The sequence below is a fragment of the Aquarana catesbeiana genome, linkage group LG05, assembly GCF_042186555.1.
Source record: "Aquarana catesbeiana isolate 2022-GZ linkage group LG05, ASM4218655v1, whole genome shotgun sequence".
NCBI classification, from domain to species: domain Eukaryota; kingdom Metazoa; phylum Chordata; class Amphibia; order Anura; family Ranidae; genus Aquarana; species Aquarana catesbeiana.
Window position 1 is genome coordinate 505,858,889 of NC_133328.1, and position 21,684 is coordinate 505,880,572.

Genomic DNA, 21,684 nt, shown 5'->3' on the forward strand with positions numbered 1-21,684 from the left:
CTCCTAGCCCACCAACAGAAGCCCAGCCAAAATTAAATATAAAAGAATGGAAGCCCTGACCCTGTCCCAAGCCCCATTAACACTGATGCTGCTTTGCTAACACTACTCAGCTTATGCCATCCATTGAAGATCTACCTGCCTCTGACCAGTCAGCTACAGAAGCAGCCATAAAAGCCATTTAATTACGGCAAACTCTGCATACAGACTTTACCACCATGTTCTTAGCCCTCAATTTTACTGTCCAGGACCACGCTGACAGAATACACCATATTGAAACTAAAATGGATAAGAAGTTTGAGAGTAACAAGTAGGTTCTTGGGGTGCAATGGGTATAGAAAGTGGAAGAGCTAGAAGAAGCTCTCTCCAGAGCTTCACAATTTTATCAAGTCTTTGCAACAACTGTCTGTGTTTGTCACATATCAACTAATAAGGCTTAAACTTGACTGGCAACAGGAAAATTACAGCTGTAAAAGTAAAGTGATGGTGTGTTATTTTTCCAAAAGTGTAAAGTAGTGGCATTCTACATGACACAGCACTGCATTTAGGTTACTTTGACTGCCATGGCCTTACAAAATAAGCTCAGGTGATTTCAATCTTGAGGCTGAATGTGATCGGCTTCCACAGGGCATCTAGTGATAAATAAGCCCAGTATATGTGCTTGATCAACTGTTAAACAGAGGCCACCAAGTAAAGTCAGACTTTCATAGAAAAACTATTTGAAAAAAAATAATTAGAATAATAAAACTTCCAGGCTTAGCTTCTATATTAAGTTGCAAACAGCAAACCAAAAAGCACACACTTTTCCCTTGTTTTATTGGAAAACATTACTAGAGCATAACATTTCACATAACTTAGATGCATGAATAAAATTATGCACAATAATGTGTTTTTTTTTATTATATTTACAGAATACATCTTTAAAAGACAGATTTTCAAACATTTACAGTTTTAAATCTTTATTGTTTTAAAACTCTACATGTTTTTGCAATACAATATTTTGTTACTTAGATATGGTTAATGTACAATGAAGTCCTTTTGCCTGAAACTCAATCAATAAAATACAGTTGTATCAACAGAATTTACTGAACATATAATAAAAGGTTTCTTTATGGCTGTTTTTTTTTCAGCATTTTATACCATTTAGTGCTGTATACATTCTTCCCTTCAAAACAGCCCATAAATAAATCAATTATTCAAAAGTGCATTGGAAAGCTGCAAATGACCAGCCAGTAAAATAATTTTTTTTTTTATTAGAATTTTTTCCTTTTTCATATTAACAAGCCATATTTAAGTAAAGAGACAAAGGCCTATATATTTTTCTTTTCTTTATGGAGGCAAACTCATATTAAAGAAAATGGTGATTATCTGCATGCCATAACACACTCTCCCGTTGCCAAATTTATACAGATTAATATGGATGTGTTGAAGAGTGCCAATAGTGTGGATAAATGTGTTTCACTTAGAGACAAATGCTGGTAATAATGGTAACTAACATTTAACATCTAGGTACAAGCTAATTTATATTGAACAGGCAGAAAGTATGGTAAAAACATGATTCATTATCATATGTTGCTTGAAAAAAAAAATAATTTCCCTTGGTCCACATTTCTAAGTAATTTTGGTGAAAAAAATGGGACAAATATGCAGAATCCTCTGATGAAATGTACATTTCTACAACATAACCCTTTAAAAAAATTATATAACAGCAGTGAGGACTGCTACTCAGATCTTAATAGAAAAAGGTGGCCAGGTGTTTTGGCTGAGTACTGTCCAAGACGCAAGAAGATAAATTTGACAGTAGTGGTAGAGGGCAGTTTGCAGGGCAGTTAAACCTTCTTATTCCATGGCACGGCTTTCACTCGATAGAATTTTGTCCCAAGTGGGACTTTAAACCGGTTTTGAGCCTACAGAACGAAAAAAAAAAGGTGTAACAATAGCAATTTTCATGGGTAAAGGTAATAGTCAGCAAAATAATTGGTTCAGTTTATATCAGGCATTGTAAGTATGATATACTCATGTGTCTCATGCTTCTCTGCTGCCTGGGCCCAAATATCTGGGTGTTCTGTGTATACACTATCGTTTGGCAAATTATCAAGCCTGAGGGGTTCGAAGTCTGTAGGGTCTCATGAACTCTCACCAGATCTAAGGGCCATTCACATACATGGGTCAAATAAAGCCTGATGAATAAATCAATTGTTTATTCTCCTTAACGCATCACCTTCCACTCTTCCTCAAAATATGGTTCCATCCAAAGAAAAAAAATAAATAAAAGATTATATATAAGAAAAAAAACTGCGCTTGGAAAAAAGGAAGAACAAGTTGCGGTTATAAGTGTAGCACACCAAAATGAAATCAAAAGAACAAAAAAACGCGCTAAAAAATGATGTGAACAATATTCCAGTTAAGAAGTCCCATACATAAATAAATAGTCCAAAATGTGATCCAAACAGAAATAGAAGGTAAGTTTATCTTAGGTGAATGACGTGAACTTCATCCAGAGAAAAAACAGTGATGATAGACATAATTATCCGGAACACACCAATAAGTATTGCGCTTACCAGAAGTAAGCCAAAAAAGGGGCGAGTGGCTTGAACCCAGCCAGGGCCTTTTGATGAACAATCCAGGTGAGGCAAGATGAACGCCCTCGTCCCGTAAATCCACAGAATATGATCCGAAAATATATGACAAAAAATATAGCGTAATACTGTTGACATAAAACACTCCAAACCAAAAAAAAATAAATGTGACACTTGACTAACCATAAATCATATGTGATCATATAAAATCCTGTGCCAGTAGCCAGGGTAATATAGTGAGTATCATGCAAAATGTAAGGTGAATAGGTAAAGGCCTGAACGACACCCAAAATCTGCTTACCAGATATAAATGGACAGTTAGCGTATATTGATCACCCCAAAAAATGTGTAAAGAAGATCCCACAAATTGCTGAAAACTAATGGTGCAAACTGCTTACCAGATGGCAAACTCTTGTGAGCAAACTCAATATAGCCAGGGACCAATCACCAAGTAGGCAAACACAGATAGAACGAACCTTAGGGAAGACTTCCTTACCAGATATGCAACCAAAGTGGGCAGATGTATTGGGGTACAAGCCGGACTCCTGACAGGAACGGTGTAAATACATCTTGACCACTAAACCCGAACTCAGCGGTGCATATATGACAGAGCAATAGTGTAATACTGCATAAATCTTATTTATTTGATAAGAGTAACACTTACATATATATGGAGATTAAAAGCTGAAGGAAAAGTAAAACGAAGCCGGCCGGCCTCCGGACACACTCCCGTCCTCAACAGAACAACGTGGTGACGTCAGCACGCCCCTCCCAGACGCGTTTCGTCATACGTTGACGTTCTCAATGGGGAATGTTTTATGTCAACAGTATTACGCTATATTTTTTGTCATATATTTTCGGATCATATTCTGTGGATTTACGGGACGAGGGCGTTCATCTTGCCTCACCTGGATTGTTCATCAAAAGGCCCTGGCTGGGTTCAAGCCACTCGCCCCTCTTATGGCTTACTTCTGGTAAGCGCAATACTTATTGGTGTGTTCCGGATAATTATGTCTATCATCACTGTTTTTTCTCTGGATGAAGTTCACGTCATTCACCTAAGATAAACTTACCTTCTTTTTCTGTTTGGATCCCATTTTGGACTATTTATTTATGTATGGGACTTCTTAACAGGAATATTGTTCACATCATTTTTTAGCGCGGTTTTTTGTTCTTTATATATATAGTAGTATTTCCTTTGTCTCATGTACTCTTAATCAAATTCCAAAAATTTCATCCAACCTATCACATATTCCTCATAGGTCGGCTAAAATGTTAGCCTTTGGTAAGAGTGGATGGGACAAAGGGGAGTAAATAGCACTGAGAGAGCACTGGGTGATTTTTGGCACTGATACACTTATATAATGTAAACACAACAATATTTGGTTGATGATCCTGAAGAATTGAAGCACACTACAATATATATATATATATATATATATATATATATATATATTGCATGTTCTCCCTGAGCCTTCGTGGGTTTCCTTCAGGCACTCTGGTTTCCTCCCACACTCCAAAGACAAGCTCTTAGCATGTATAAAGTGTAGGCACCTATGGTTGCAATGTTCAAATGCCAGGATGTTGTTAGTGTGTAACACCCTGACACCATCTGAGCCCTCCCTCCTTCCTCACACATTTTTAGTGGTCAAGGAGACAGCACATCTTAGCTTTGGGCCAACAGAAGTGTGTGTGTTTTTGAAGGAGGGGTGGGGGTAATGGGGATACAGAAGGGAATGGACATAGCATTACCCAAAATGCCAGAGCTTTACCTGTTCAGAATAGCCAGAGTCAAGCATAGCAAAAGGACAATGAAAGCTGCTGCAAATATTACAGGCACTTCTAGGTACACAAACATTATACCTACTAGCAGCTTTATTTTTTTTTCCTTCACTTTTTTAAGTGCATGTAAATGCCTGCAGGTTACATCGCCCTCTGCTATGCATGAATCCTAACCTGTTTTAAACAGGTTCAGCTCTGATACTGTTGGATAATGCCACAACTTTCCTATTCCTTTCTGCTAAAAAGGATGGAAGATTTAGCTGTTTCTACTACCTGTCCACCCCGACCTCTTTGACTGAATAGCCTCCATTGCTTGCAAGGAAACAAGGTTTAAATTATTAAATATTTTTGCATTTAAATATTTTCTTTACCTTTTTGGCTTGGCAATATTCTTTTTCCATAACTTTTCCAAGAACCCAGGGTCTTCTAGATGATCCAGAAGCTTTAGAAAGAAAAGTGGTAATATTTGGTTACTAAAAAGTAGCATAAATCTGTCCTTGGTCTATCTGAAGAAAGATACTCAGATTACAACATAACTTTCCAACTTACAGCCTCAAACATTTTTTTGAAACACACAGTCCTACCAAAGCAGTTTTGAGCAGATGCTGGAAGGCTGACTCACCCACTGGCTGACCTATCACAGCCATTTTAAGGCAATCTCCAGAGCAGACACTGCTTGGGCTGCCAAATATCTAGGAGAACCATCAAAGATTCCATCCGGGGAATACAAGAAGAAACCATGGAAGAATAGCTCAACACTGTAGATAGACTAGGACATGGTTACGCCATAATATTCTGACAACTGGTGGTAAGCATACCGGGCAACATGAACACTAAAATGAGGGCCTAATACATTTTCCTGCAGAAGTCTTTCAGTTATGACTTTCACTGAAGATGCAATATCTCTCATTTAACTATTACCTTAACTAAATGCACTGGGGAAAGTTGATAGTGGCTAATGCTGGACAATCCAGCAAAGAGATCCTCCTGTTTAAGTATTTAAAAGAAATTAGAAACTATTGGCTGGAACTGGGTACCAATGCCTACTAACTGAAGTATGTGGACAAACATCATATAATCTTAACGTGCTTCCTGTGCACATTAAAATGCTGATTTATAAAAATACTGATACCTTCTAGCTATCAAGGAACTGAAAGACTCAGCCTCATCTGCTAGCCAATAGCCTAGCATCCAAATAACCTCCAAGACACTCTAGAGCTCAAAGTTCTAGCAAGCTTTAGATAGATACTTTGGGACCCCCCAAGGAGCTATAAGTGCACTTATTTTCAGAGTGGCAGTTAAACCTACATTGTTTTTTATACAAACAGAATTGCAATAAACATATCTATGAGGAATCCAGATGGCAGTCCTTATATATCCTAGAAGCCGGAAAGTCCTTTCAAATAGCAGACTTTGCACCTGATATATATATATATATATATATATATATATATATATATATTCATGCACACTAAGTAATGTGTAATTAAAACTTGTACTTTTTTTTTCCTCTCGAAGAGATCACAGTACACCAAACAATATTTTTAACCACTTGAGCCCCGGACCATTATGCTGCCTAAGGACCAGAGGTCTTTTTCCAATTTGGCACTGCGTCGCTTTAACTGCTAATTGCGCGGTCATGCAATGCTGTACCCAAACGAAATTAGCGTCCTTTTCTTCCCACAAATAGAGCTTTCTTTTGATGGTATTTGTTCACCTCTGCGGTTTTTATTTTTTGCGCTACAAAAGGAAAAAGACCGAAAATTTTGAAAAAAAATGATATTTTCTACTTTTTGTTATAAAAAAAATCCAATAAACTAAATTTTAGTCATACATTTAGGCCAAAATGTATTCGGCCACATGTCTTTGGTAAAAAAAATGTCAATAAGCGTATATTTATTGGTTTACGCAAAAGTTATAGCGTCTACAAACTAGGGTACATTTTCTGTAATTTACACAGCTTTTAGTTTATGACTGCCTATGTCATTTCTTGAGGTGCTAAAATGGCAGGGCAGTACAAAACCCCCCCAAGTGACCCCATTTTGGAAAGTAGACACCCCAAGGAAATTGCTGAGAGGCATGTTGAACCCATTGAATATTTATTTTTTTTGTCCCAAGTGATTGAATAATGACAAAAAAAAAAAAAAAAAAATATTTACAAAAAGTTGTCACTAAATTATATATTGCTCACACAGGCCATGGGCCTATGTGAAATTGCACCCCAAAATACATTCAGCTGCTTCTCCTGAGTATGGGGATACCACATGTGTGGGACTTTTTGGGAGCCTAGCCGCGTACGGGGCCCCAAAAACCAATCACCGCCTTCAGGATTTCTAAGGGTGTAAATTTTTGATTTTACTCCTCACTACCTATCACAGTTTCGGAGGCCATGGAATGCCCAGGTGGCACAAAACCCCCCAAAATGACCCCATTTTGGAAAGTAGACACCCCAAGCTATTTGCTGAGAGGCATATTGAGTCCATGGAATATTTTATATTTTGACACAAGTTGTGGGAAAGTGACACTTTTTTTTTTTTTTTTTTTTTTTTGCATAAAGTTGTCACTAAATGATATATTGCTCACACAGGCCATGGGCATATGTGGAATTGCACCCCAAAATACATTTAGCTGCTTCTCCTGAGTATGGGGATACCACATGTGTGGGACTTTTTGGGAGCCTAGCCGCGTACGGGGCCCCAAAATCCAATCACCGCCTTCAGGATTTCTAAGGGTGAAAATTTTTGATTTCACTCTTCACTGCCTATCACAGTTTCGGAGGCCATGGAATGCCCAGGTGGCACAAAACCCCCCCAAATGACCCCATTTTGGAAAGTAGACACCCCAAGCTATTTGCTGAGAGGCATGGTGAGTATTTTGCAGCTCTCCTTTGTTTTTGAAAATGAAGAAAGACAAGAAAAAACATTTTTTTTTTTCTTTTTTCAATTTTCAAAACTTTGTGACAAAAAGTGAGGTCTGCAAAATACTCACTATACCTCTCAGCAAATAGCTTGGGGTGTCTACTTTCCAAAATGGGGTCATTTGGGGGGGTTTTGTGCCACCTGGGCCTTCCATGGCCTCCGAAACTGTGATAGGCAGTGAAGAGTGAAATCAAAAATTCACGCCCTTAGAAAGCCTGAAGGCGGTGCTTGGTTTTCGGGGTCCCGTACGTGGCTAGGCTCCCAAAAAGTCTCACACATGTGGTATCCCCGTACTCAGGAGAAGCAGCAGAATGTATTTTGGGGTGTAATTTCACATATTTCCATGGCATGTTTGAGCAATATATCATTTAGTGACAACTTTGTGCAAAAAAAAAAAAAAAATGTGTCTCTTTCCCGCAACTTGTGTCGCAATATAAAATATTCCATGGACTCGACATGCCTCTCAGCAAATAGCTTGGGGTGTCTACTTTCCAAAATGGGGTCATTTGGGGGGGTTTTGAACTGTCCTGGCATTTTATGCACAACATTTAGAAGCTTATGTCACACATCACCCACTCTTCTAACCACTTGAAGACAAAGCCCTTTCTGACACTTATTGTTTACATGAAAAAGTTATTTTTTTTTTGCAAAAAAATTACTTTGAACCCCCAAACATTATATATTTTTTTAAAGCAAATGCCCTACAGATTAAAATGGTGGGTGTTTCATTTTTTTTTTTCACACAGTATTTGCGCAGCGATTTTTCAAACGCATTTTTTTGGGAAAAAACACACTTTTTTAAATTTTAATGCACTAAAACACACTATATTGCCCAAATGTTTGATGAAATAAAAAAAGGTGATCTTAGGCCGAGTACATGGATACCAAACATGACATGCTTTAAAATTGCGCACAAACGTGCAGTGGCAACAAAATAAATACATTTTTAAAAGCCTTTAAAAGCCTTTACAGGTTACCACTTTAGATCTACAGAGGAGGTCTACTGCAAAAATTACTGCCCTCGATCTGACCTTCGCGGTGATACCTCACATGCATGGTGCAATTGCTGTTTACGTTTGACGACAGACCGCCGATTGCGTTCGCCTTAGCGCGAGAGCAGGGGGCGACAGGGGTGCTTTTTTTTTTTTTTTTCTTTATTATTTTTCTGCTTTTTTTATCTTATTTTTAAACTGTTACTTTCATATTTTTTTTTTTTAATCATTTTTATTGTTATCTCGGGGAATGTAAATATCCCCTATGATAGCAATAGGTAGTGACAGGTACTCTTTTTTGAAAAAATTGGGGTCTATTAGACCCTAGATCTCTCCTCTGCCCTCAAAGCATCTGACCACACCAAGATCGGTGTGATAAAATGCTTCCCCAATTTCCCAATGGCGCTATTTACATCCGGCGAAATCTAAGTCATAAAATGCTCGTAGCTTCCGGTTTCTTAGGCCATAGAGATGTTTGGAGCCACTCTGGTCTCTGATCAGCTCTATGGTCAGCTGGCTGAATCACCGGCTGCATTCTCAGGTTCCCTGTTGAGACAGGAGAGCCAGAGAAAAACACGGAAGACGGTGGGGGGGGTATTCCCTCCCACGGCTTGTAAAAGCAGTCTAGAGGCTAATTAGCCGCTAGGATTGTTTTTACATGAAAGCCGACCGCTGGCTGAAAAGAATGATACCAAGATGATACCTAAATCTGCAGGCATCATTCTGGTATAACCACTCAAAGTCGTGAATGGCGTTCCTGAAGACAAAAAAATGGTTAACAATAAAGCACAGTAAACGGTAAAGTATAAAAAATTGCATACCTGAAAAGCAAACATGATAAAACATAATAACAATAAAACATTGCAGAATAGAATACAGTAAAAAAGAGCAGAACAATAGAGAGAGAGAGAACAATAAAACGACAACTATTTTTTTTTATTTTATATATATATATTTTTTTTGACACTTTTTTTTGTAACTAACTTTTGTAACTGTAACCGGTTCCAGGTTCGGGTCTCACAAAATGCAATGGCATCTTGGGAGACCCTGTGAAAGTGTGCCTAGTCTGTGGAATGCTGTACCCTACGCTAATACTCAACTAGTGAATGGTAGCGTTCAAAACATTCACCAATGCAAAGACCAGGATTGCCAGGACAGGAGGGACAATAATAGCGGGTGTCACGCCTATATCCGCGCTTCCTGCAGACACAACATCTTTTTTGGGGGGGTTCGTTGGGTAGGGGTACTCGGGAGGACATAAAGAAAATGCCTCTCATGCAGCCGACTGCATTTGGTTGGGGATGTGAATGGGGGAAGTACGGGCGCTGCAGAAGCGGTGGGTTCCCAATTAGGATTGGCGAATGCAGCAGGAAGGGCATTATGGGCACGACGGGCCTGTGTTTGTCTTTTTGGTGGCAGCGGGACACTACTTGTGCTTGCCACCTCACCAGCTTGAACTGCACTTATGGGACTCGCCACGTCACCAAGTGTTGCTGCAGCGCTGGTTTGACTACGACCGGGGTGTACTAGGCCACTGGTGCTTGCCAGTTCACCAAAACGCTACCAAAAAAACTGTTAGCGATCGCAGGGATCAGGCCTGACTCTGCGAACGCTGCAGTTATGTGTTTAGTGTTTTGTAAGTGACAGTGATCGATCGATACTGCACTTGGGTGGGCTGGGCTGGGCTGGGCCGGGCGGAGAGGCAAAACGCAGGTGCTAGCAGGTATCTGGGCTGATCCCGCTAACACTGCGTTTTTGGGAACCCTAAACTGCTGGGGACGCTAGTATAGATCTGATCGGATCAGATATTGATCCGTTCAGATACTATACCACTAAGAGAGGCGTATGCTGCGTGCGTGGGTGTTAGCGGTACTGGCGCTAACCTGACGCTGCCTGGGGCTGGTGCTTGCCAGTTCACCAAAACGCTACCAAAAAAACTGTTAGCGATCGCAGGGATCAGGCCTGACTCTGCGAACGCTGCAGTTATGCGTTTAGTGTTTTGTAAGTGACAGTGATCGATCGATACTGCACTTGGGTGGGCCGGGCCGGGCTGGGCGGAGGGGGCAAAACGCAGGTGCTAGCAGGTATCTGGGCTGATCCCGCTAACACTGCGTTTTTGGGAACCCTAAACTGCTGGGGACGCTAGTATAGATCTGATCGGATCAGATATTGATCCGATCAGATACTATACCACTAAGGGAGGTGTACGGTGTGTGCGTGGGTGTTAGCGCTACTGGCGCTAACCTGACGCTGCCTGGTGCTTGCTTGCCAGTTCACCAAAATGCTACCAAAAAAACTGTTAGCGATCGCAGGGATCAGGCCTGACTCTGCGAACGCTGCAGTTATGCGTTTAGTGTTTTGTAAGTGACAGCGATTGATCGATACTGCACTTGGGTGGGCCGGGCGGAGGGGCAAAACGCAGGTGCTAGCGGGTATCTGGGCTGATCCCGCTAACACTGCATTTTTGGGAACCCTAAACTGCTGGGGACGCTAGTATAGATCTGATCGGATCAGATATTGATCCGATCAGATACTATACCACTAAGGGAGGCGCATGCTGCGTGCGTGGGTGTTAGCGGTACTGGCGCTAATCTGACGCTGCCTGGGGCGACGCATATCACCGCCGGGCGATCAGGGGGCTAAACCTTTATTCGGTAATAAACGGCGGGTGCCCTGACACTATAAAAAATAAACGAACTAACCAGCGTCACCCGTAACAGTTATACGGTGATCAGTGGTGAAAGGGTTAACTAGGGGGCAATCAAGGGGTTAAAACATTTATTAGATAGTATATGGGGGTCCCTGACGCTATAAAACGCTGACGGCGAACCTAAATATTTACGTCCCTAACTAGCGTCACCAGTGACACTAATACAGCGATCAGAAAAATGATCGCTTAGCAACACTGGTGACAGGGGGTGATCAAGGGGTTAAAACTTTATTAGGGGGGGTTAGGGGGGTATCCTAGACCTAAAGGGGGGTAATACTCACTGTTCCAACACTGTAACTGTCACAAACTGACACCATGCAGTAATCAGAAAAAAAAAAAAAAAAAAAAAAAACCTGCTGGTGTCAGTTTGTGACAGGGGGGGGGGTGATTGGGGGGGGGGGGGGTCGGGGTGTTTTGTATGCCTGGCATGTTCTACTGTGTGTGTAGTGTGTTGTGCACTCACATTGATGTCTTCTCCCCTCGGCGCTGGAACGGAAACTACCGAGCCGAGGGGAGATGACATCATTTCCTTTGCTGCTGTTTAGCATACAGCAGCAAAGGAATGTTCCCATTGGCCGGCGGCGATCGCGAGGGGGGGGCCACGAACGGATGGCCTCCCCCTCATCTCGGATCGCCGGGGAACAGAACGGGACCGCCTCAAGCACCGGGGGGGGTCCGATCGGACCCCCCACCCGCGGAAGGCAAATCACGTACATGTACGTGATTTTGCCTGCCCGTGCCGCTTTGCCGACGTAAATCGGCGTTAGGCGGTCCTTAAGTGGTTAAAGTCACTGCACCATCTTTGTTTAAGCATCCTTAAGGATCAACATCCACCTCCCAGACTAACGTCGACCATACACCAGCCTGCTGGATTATCTTGCAATTAATCACCATCTTCTCCCGGTGGGGACGACTTCCTGTGCCTACCCCCCCCCCCCCCCCCTCGCTGGGAACAGACAATTGCTCAGCAGGAGAGACTTCCGTCAGCACTGTCTATGATGATGTGGGAATCGAGCAAATTTCTTTCCTGCAACCTATAGTTGCAGGAAAGAAATTTGCACAGTGTATGGCCTGCCTAAAATGTTATGCCAGAGATAACACAATCATGTAATCCCAATGCCTGTGCAGTATCCTTTTCTGTCCTTGGCTGTGTACCAGTTTAAAAATTCACCAACCAGCCAAGTGAGGGCTGTTACCTGTGTTACCTGTCACCCTGTGGTCTGTTAGTGTAAATCTATCACAGTCAGATTATAATACTTGTTGCATTTTACCTCGACAGAGCACTGCACTGAATAGTGATTACTAGGGATGGGGAGCGAGAGAGGACAAATACTTCCTGTTACCTGTAGCAGACTGATGACTTCATTTTCCTACTAGATTCCACTCAGATACAACCTGAGAGACTAAGCCTAGGCATTTGTAAAGTCTTCTAAAATACTGATAATTTAATACTAAGGAGCCAAGTAACAAGCTCTCCAAATAACTGCAAAAGAAAAGAATCAGATCATGGCTCCTATAGTTTCTCCAACATTTATAATATAAGATAATTTATCCTACAACAAATAAATGCAATTGTTTGATAACTGAAGCTAAAATTCTAATCCTAAATAGAAAGGTAGATAATTTACAGTAATCATTTTCACTTTAGAAAGTAAACTCCAGCTTTCCATAGGTTGGTAAAGTCTTTGTAAGACATAACAAGGGGTTGTGAGTGCCCCTGAGGAGAGTTATGTTATAACTCTATAATTAAAATCAATTTGTGTTCAAACAAAGAATATCCATTAAAATATTTTAACCATTGCATGAGCTAGCTCCTGCTGATTAATGTTATTTATTTTACCTGAGGTTTAGCATAAACTGTGATGGTTAATATCCCATGATAAATAGACATGTGTGTTTTTATATTCTAAATATTAGCTTCAATCTCCTGTCTGGACAGTTAAAATGTTTGAGAACTGGCAAACAGGTATGCACTGCTAATACTATGCCCCTAGAATATCAACAAGCAATACATCTTTTCTGCAAGAGTCATATTCCCTGCCTCATTGTGAACATTGTTTGACACTGCCTGGTGTGTAACATGATTAACCTGGAAAGAAGTCCAACATTTAAATACGTTGCTAGGCTGAGAGTAAGATATATCAGAACAAGATGGAATAGGATACCATAATGTCTTCAAAACTGCCAAGAGGTCATTTAAAAGTGGTTATAAAGTCTACTGCATTCTGAGCATTAGGATAAAAAAAATGGCCAGGTGCTGTTTGTCCCCCCACCTCCCTAAATACTACACTGAGTCCTGTATCGAACCAGCGCTGTGCATGTCTGCAGTTCTTCTCTCACCCCTCTCTGTTCTCACAAGCTTGGCTGCTGCGCGGTCAGTTAAAGCTTGTGAGGCGGGAGTAAGGGGCAGGGCCAAGCTATGCTGGGTGTGTCTATGAGTGCACACAGCCCAGCTTGGGAGTGAGTCTGCACGTGTGCCCCAATAGGAAGCTGAAGGAATAGGAAGAGGCCAGTAAAAAGAGCTGAAGCTCTGAGCGCATAGCCTGTTGTTTCCTGTTGTTCCCGGCTGTCTCTCTGCCTCCGGTGACTTCACTTCCGCCGTGCATTCCATGCTGGTTCTCCTGGACATCCTGGCAGCTACAGGATGCTCCACAACATCTCTCCATCTCTAGAAGCTCTCAGGCTCAGTGCCGTGTCCACAGGACGGATCAGAGTGGCTCCCTTACAATCAGCACATTTTGACTTGTAATCCTGTGAGTGTTTTTTTTATCTTTGCGATTAAACTGTCTTTTATAATACTACATTATGCTTTCCCTCCCTTGTTTTCATCCAACAGAGCTGGCTTTACGCTGAGGATAGCTGCTGCCATTAACCTATATCATGGACTTATGGACTTTTCTATATCTGGGTTATACAAGGACTAAGCTATCTCCTGTTTTTAATGTCCCTTTAAAGAGTTTGTGTCCTTCACGATTACACTGTTTTTGCATCAGCATTTACTGTTCTTTGTGATAACCCCCCATAGGAAGCGGCTTCTTATGGTGGTGCGTGGAGAAGAGGAGGGTTGTAGAGTGCCAGACGGGGACCCCAGAAGAGGTGGTTCAGGGCCACTCTGTACAATACCATTGAACAAAGCAGATAAGTGTTTATTATTTAGTTTAACCACTTGCCGACCGCCTAACGACGATATACGTCGGCAGAATGGCACGGGCAGGCAGAATCACGTACCCCCCCGGTGCCAGCAGCGGTCGGCTTGTGACTGGGAGCGTTGAGAGGCGAGGGGGAGACCATCCGATCATGGCCCCCCCCCTCGCGATCGCTCCCAGCCAATGGGAATCCTCCCCTGCCTGTGTGTAGTACACACAGGCAGAGGATGTGATGTCATCTCTCCTCGGCTCGGCAGTTTCCGTTCCGGCGCCGAGGAGAGAAGACATGTAAGTGCACAAAACACACACACACAGTAGAACATGCCAGGCACACAAAACACCCCCAATCCCCCCCGATCGGCCCCCGATCACCCCCCAATCACCCCTCCCCCCCCCTGTCACAAACTGACACCAAGCAGTTTTTTTATTTTTTTTTCTGATTACTGCATGGTGTCAGTTTGTGACAGTTAGAAGTGGTAGGGCAGTGAGTATTAGCCCCCTGTAGGTCTAGGATACCCCCCTAACCCCCCCTAATACAGTTTTAACCCCTTGATCACCCCCTGTCGCCAGTGTCGCTAAGCGATCATTTTTCTGATCGCTGTATTAGTGTCGCTGGTGACGATAGTTAGGGAGGTAAATATTTAGGTTCACCGTCAGCATTTTATAGCGACAGGGACCCCCATATACTACCTAATAAATGTTTTAACCCCTTGATTGCCCCCTAGTTAACCCTTTCACCACTGATCACCGTATAAGTGTTACAGGTGACGCTGGTTAGTTCGTTTATTTTTTTTATAGTGTCAGGGCACCCGCCGCTTATTACCGAATAAAGGTTTAGCCCCCTGATCGCCCGGCGGTGATGTGCGTTGCCCCAGGCAGCGTCAGATTAGCGCCAGTACCACTAACACCCACGCATGCAGCATAGCCTCCCTTAGTGGTATAGTATCTGAACGGATCAATATCTGATCCGATCAGATCTATACTGGCGTCCCCAGCAGTTTAGGGTTCCCAAAAACGCAGTGTTAGCGGGATGAGCCCAGATACCTGCTAGCACCTGCGTTTTGCCCCTCCGCCCGGCCCAGCCCACCCAAGTGCAGTATTGATCGATCACTGTCACTTACAAAACACTAAACGCATAACTGCAGCATTCGCAGAGTCAGGCCTGATCCCTGCGATCGCTGACAGTTTTTTTGGTAGCGTTTTGGTGAACTGGCAAGCACCAGCCCCAGGCAGCGTCAGGTTTAGCGCCAGTACCGCTAACACCCATGCACGCACCGTACACCTCCCTTAGTGGTATAGTATCTGAACGGATCAATATCTGATCCGATCAGATCTATACTGGCGTCCCCAGCAGTTTAGGGTTCCCAAAAACGCAGTGTTAGCGGGATCAGCCCAGATACCTGCTAGCACCTGCGTTTTGCCCCTCTGCCCGGCCCAGCCCAGCCCACCCAAGTGCAGTATCGATCGATCACTGTCACTTACAAAACACTAAACGCATAACTGCAGCATTCGCAGAGTGAGGCCTGATCCCTGCGATCGCTAACAGTTTTTTTGGTAGCGTTTTGGTGAACTGGCAAGCACCAGCGGCCTAGTACACACCGGTCGTAGTTAAACCAGCACTGCAGTAACACTTGGTGACGTGGCGAGTCCCATGAGTGCAGTTCAAGCTGGTGAGGTGGCAAGCACAAGTAGTGTCCCGCTGCCACCAAGAAGAAGACAAACAGGCCCGTCGTGCCCATAATGCCCTTCCTGCTGCATTCGCCAATCCTAATTGGGAACCCACTGCTTCTGCAGCGCCCGTAATTCCCCCATTCACATCCCCAACCAAATGCAGTCGGCTGCATGAGAGGCATTTTCTTTATGTCCTCCTGAGTACCCCTACCCAACGAACCCCCCCCAAAAAAGATGTTGTGTCTGCAGCAAGCGCGGATATAGGCGTGACACCCGCTATTATTGTCCCTCCTGTCCTGACAATCCTGGTCTTTGCATTGGTGAATGTTTTGAACGCTACCATTCACTAGTTGAGTATTAGCGTAGGGTACAGCATTGCACACTTTCACAGGGTCTCCCAAGATGCCATCGCTTTTTTAGAGACCCGAACCTGGAACCGGTTACAGTTATAAAAGTTAGTTACAAAAAAAGTGTAAAAAAAAACCACAAACAAAAATATAAAAAAAAAAAAAAATAGTTGTCGTTTTATTGTTCTCTCTCTCTCTATTCTCTCTCTATTGTTCTGCTCTTTTTTACTGTATTCTATTCTGCAATGTTTTATTGTTATTATGTTTTATCATGTTTGCTTTTCAGGTATGCAATTTTTTATACTTTACCGTTTACTGTGCTTTATTGTTAACCATTTTTTTGTCTTCAGGTACGCCATTCACGACTTTGAGTGGTTATACCAGAATGATGCCTGCAGGTTTAGGTATCATCTTGGTATCATTCTTTTCAGCCAGCGGTCGGCTTTCATGTAAAAGCAATCCTAGCGGCTAATTAGCCTCTAGACTGCTTTTACAAGCAGTGGGAGGGAATGCCCCCCCCCCACCGTCTTCCGTGTTTTTCTCTGGCTCTCCTGTCTCAACAGGGAACCTGAGAATGCAGCCGGTGATTCAGCCAGCTGACCATAGAGCTGATCAGAGACCAGAGTGGCTCCAAACATCTCTATGGCCTAAGAAACCGGAAGCTACGAGCATTTTATGACTTAGATTTCGCCGGATGTAAACAGCGCCATTGGGAAATTGGGAAAGCATTTTATCACACCGATCTTGGTGTGGTCAGATGCTTTGAGGGCAGAGGAGAAATCTAGGGTCTAAAAGACCCCAATTTTTTCAAAAAAGAGTACCTGTCACTACCTATTGCTATGATAGGGGATATTTACATTCCCTGAGATAACAATAAAAATGATTTAAAAAAAAAAATAATGAAAGGAACAGTTTAAAAATAAGATAGAAAATAAAAAAAATAATAAAGAAAAAAAAAAAGCACCCCTGTCCCCCCTGCTCTCGCGCTAAGGCGAACGCAAGCGTCGGTCTGGCGTCAAATGTAAACAGCAATTGCACCATGCATGTGAGTTATCACCGCGAAGGTCAGATCGAGGGCAGTAATTTTAGCAGTAGACCTCCTCTGTAAATCTAAAGTGGTAACCTGTAAAGGCTTTTAGAAATGTATTTAGTTTGTCGCCACTGCACGTTTGTGCAAAATTTTAAAGCATGTCATGTTTGGTATCCATGTACTCGGCCTAAGATCATCTTTTTTATTTCATCAAACATTTGGGCAACATAGTGTGTTTTAGTGCATTAAAATTTAAAAAAGTGTGTTTTTTCCCCAAAAAATGCGTTTGAAAAATCGCTGCGCAAATACTGTGTGAAAAAAAAAAATGAAACACCCACCATTTTAATCTGTAGGGCCTTTGCTTTAAAAAAATATATAATGTGTGGGGGTTCAAAGTAATTTTCTTGCAAAAAAAATATAATTTTTTTATGTAATCAAAAAGTGTCAGAAAGGGCTTTGTCTTCAAGTGGTTAGAAGAGTGGGTGATGTGTGACATAAGCTTCTAAATGTTGTGCATAAAATGCCAGGACAGTTCAAAACCCCCCCAAATGACCCCATTTTAGAAAGTAGACACCTCAAGCTATTTGCTGAGAGGCATGTCGAGTCCATGGAATATTTTACCCCAAAATACATTCTGTTGCTTCTCCTGAGTACGGGGATACCACATGTGTGGGACTTTTTGGGAGCCTAGCCGCGCACGGGACCCCGAAACCAAGCACCGCCTTCAGGATTTCTAAGGGCGTGAATTTTTGATTTTACTCTTCACTGCCTATCACAGTTTCGGAGGCCATGGAATGCCCAGGTGGCAAACCCCCCCCCAAATGACCCCATTTTGGAAAGTAGACACCCCACGCTATTTGCTGAGAGGTATAGTGAGTATTTTGCAGATCTCACTTTTTGTCACAAAGTTTTGAAAATTGAAAAAAGAAAAAAAAATTTTTTTTTGCTTGTCTTTCTTTATTTTCAAAAACAAATGAGAGCTGCAAAATACTCTCCATGCCTCTCAGCAAATAGCTTGGGGTGTCTACTTTCCAAAATGGGGTCATTTGGGGGGGTTTTGTGCCACCTGGGCATTCCATGGCCTCGGAAACTGTGATAGGCAGTGAAGAGTGAAATCAAAAATTTACACCCTTAGAAATCCTGAAGGCGGTGATTGGTTTTCGGGGCCCCATACGCGGCTAGGCTCCTAAAAAGTCCCACACATGTGGTATCCCCATACTCAGGAGAAGCAGCAGAATGTATTTTGGGGTGCAATTCCACATATGCCCATGGCCTGTGTGAGCAATATATCATTTAGTGACAACTTTGTGCAAAAAAAAAAAAAAAAATTTGTCACTTTCCCGCAACTTGTGTCAAAATATAGAACATTCCATGGACTCAACATGCCTCAAAGCAAATAGCTTGGGGTGTCTACTTTCCAAAATGGGGTCATTTGGGGGGGTTTATGCCATCTGGGCATTTTATGGCCTTCAAAACTGTGATAGGTAGTGAGGAGTAAAATCAAAAATGTACACCCTTAGAAATCCTGAAGGCAGTGATTGGTTTTCGGGGCCCCGTACGTGGCTAGGCTCCCAAAAAGTCCCACACATGTGGTATCCCCATACTCAGGAGAAGCAGCTAAATGTATTTTGGGGTGCAATTCCACATATGCCCATGGCCTGTGTGAGCAAAAGATCATTTAGTTTCAACTTTTTGTAAATTTTTTTTTTTTTTTGTCATTATTCAATCACTTGGGACAAAAAAAATGAATATTCAATGGGCTCAACATGTCTCTCAGCAATTTCCTTGGGGTGTCTACTTTCCAAAATGGGGTCATTTGTGGGGGTTTTGTACTGCCCTGCCATTTTAGCACCTCAAGAAACGACATAGGCAGTCATAAATTAAAGGCTGTGTAAATTCCAGAAAATGTACCCTAGTTTGTAGGCGCTATAACTTTTGTGCAAACCAATAAATATACACTTATTGACATTTTTTTTACCAAAGACATGTGGCGGAATACATTTTGGCCTAAATGTATGACTAAAATTGAGTTTATTGGATTTTTTTTAGAACAAAAAGTAGAAAATATCATTTTTTTTCAAAATTTTCGGTCTTTTTCCGTGTATAGCGCAAAAAATAAAAACGGCAGAGGTGATCAAATACCATCAAAAGGAAGCTCTATTTGTGGGAAGAAAAGGACGCAAATTTTGTTTGGGTACAGCATTGCATGACCGCGCAATTAGCAGTTAAAGCGACGCAGTGCCAAATTGGAAAAAGTGCTCTGGTCAGGAAGGGGGTAAATCCTTCCGGGGCTGAAGTGGTTAAAAAAAAAAAAATATTAAAACTTCTTTAGGCTAAAACAAAATACAAATTTGAAAACTGCTTGTTGAAACAAAAAGGAAGAAAGGAGTAACTGAGTTATTGCATAGCACTGTTCTTCAGATCAGGCATGCCAAAATCTATTTTAAAAATGCCAAACTGAGAAAGAGAATACCATAAAGGACCCTCAACTGTAAGATTTATTAAGGAGCATACTTTTCCAGTTGCCACAAAACAGCACTTTGCGAATTAACATTAATCAGTAATTAAAAAAAATAAGCAAAAGAACCCCATATGTGTTTTTTTTTTTTTTTAATCACTCAACATATTTTGGAAAAATTTTCTATACACAATCATATTACACTTTGAACGTCTGAGTGAGTGCAATAGAAGCTGCAGCAAGTAAAACAGAGCCCATCTCATTTTTGGGATGCAAGACATCCAGCCTTATCTAGTCCGATCTTCCCCATCTTAAATGTCCCTGTCTCACCTTTTTATTCATTGAATTCCAGTTCTTTTAATAATGGGAGCTCAGCATCAAATGTGGGTGTTGGCTATTAGTCTGCATTCAAATTGTCACTTAAGAACACCCACTCCTCCAGACTAAGAATTGTATTAATTTTTGAATAACTCCTTCCAAGAGCTAGACCACTGTTGCATCAGGACTGCTGTGATGTTTTCCGGAAGCACCCTCAGTGGGCCCTCCTACCTCCCATATGCTGCCTGCATTGCACAAAAAAGCACATAGATCCAGCAACAATATCACTGGGTCTAAAATAAGGCATGCAATGAAAACAAAAAGGTTTAATTCAAACTTTTCATTAGAATTGCCAAAGAGTGGGAAAAAGAGTAATTGGGTAAGATAGAAGCAGACTGAACTTCAGTTTTAACTGTAGAGCAATGCAGTGGATGCTCCCAAAATGTAAGAATGGTAAATGTGCTGACTAAAGGTGGTTTCCACGAACTCCTCCACTCACCATGTCTCATTGTTTCCTGCTTTTTTTGTTTACATAAAATATTTACAAATTCTAGCCGGCAGGTGATGCTTTAGGCTGTTTTTAAATGTTTAACTTCTTAACTGCTGCTATACCTAAAAGTATTTTAAAAAGCACCTTTCATGAATCTCAGGTTGTATTAACTTGTACAGTTACTGTGGACAATTAATAATTCAAATTGTGTGATTTATAATCCTTATCAATATCTAGTGAAATAAGAACTGAGTGATAGAGGTGCATACATTTCCACATGGGAAAGAACCACTAGGGTTAGATAAACGAAAGGATTTGATATTATTCTTTGCACTTAACTTTGACCACAAATTCAAACAATGAATGAGAATCCACAGTTAATGCCTCTAAGGGGGGAGATTTATGAAATCTGGGCCATTCTAGGCAATCAGCTTCTAACTTCAGCTTGTTCAGTTAGGCTTTGGCAATAAAACTCCCCTGCTTTAGTAAACAGCCCCCTAAGTGTGAAAACAGCTATTAACACACTAGCACTAAGATTTCCATGACTGTGTATGTCATCTCTGGGTCAGCATCTCAGTCCAGGATGTAGATCCTGACCCTGGAAGATGTCTGAGCAAGGATGGCACCAGCTTTCTGGAAAGAAAATCGTATGAAGCCATTGTCAGGGGATAATGTAATCTCTGTAAGAGGTAATCAAAATTTACATTACACTAACATAATACTTAGTATATATGAATTTAAAATGAAGAAATATATTTGATTCTATGTCTACATTAGGAAAACTATACTGCTAATAACATTTGTATCACTACAGAAATTAAAACTTGTTCTAATTTGTTCCTGTTATGAAGCCATCTGACTTTAATATTTGTCATTGACTGAAATCAGAAGTCCATATCTGCAAACTTGTTCAGTGTTCATAACAGGGTTCAGGGTGGAAGCCAGAAAGTCAGCATGAAGCCAGGCAACTAGTATTTGCAAAATCATATAGAAATGGCAGCCTCTGTGTTTCTCTCAGTAAGGCTAGGTTCACACCTATGAGTGTGGCTGCGGGTGTAGAAATTGCATCTGTTCCCGCAACCACCCGTAGCCAATCGCACTGCTGCCATTCATTCTGAATGGCACCCCACACATCACGTTTGGTTCCTGCTGGTGTCAGTCAAATCCTGTGAGGAGGGAGTGAGGGGCATGGCCAAGCTGTGAGGTGTGTCTCTATGTGACCACACAGTCCAGCTCAGGAGCGCGT

The 21,684-nt window shown here is 41.8% G+C and overlaps 1 protein-coding gene across 5 annotated transcripts in view; it reads right to left on the reverse strand.

The window, feature by feature from the left end:
* Positions 1–796: 796 nt before the first annotated feature.
* The window catches only part of RB1CC1 (RB1 inducible coiled-coil 1), a 293,127-nt gene continuing 272,239 nt past the window's right edge, over positions 797–21,684 (reverse strand). For all 5 annotated transcript variants that reach the window (XM_073631593.1, XM_073631595.1, XM_073631592.1 and 2 more), the window contains 2 exons: positions 4,730–4,800; positions 797–1,904 (listed from right to left, as the gene is read on the reverse strand). In XM_073631593.1, coding sequence (XP_073487694.1) covers positions 1,827–1,904; positions 4,730–4,800 — 149 coding nt within the window. In that variant the 3' untranslated portion in view covers positions 797–1,826. The remainder of the gene's footprint in view (positions 1,905–4,729; positions 4,801–21,684) is intronic.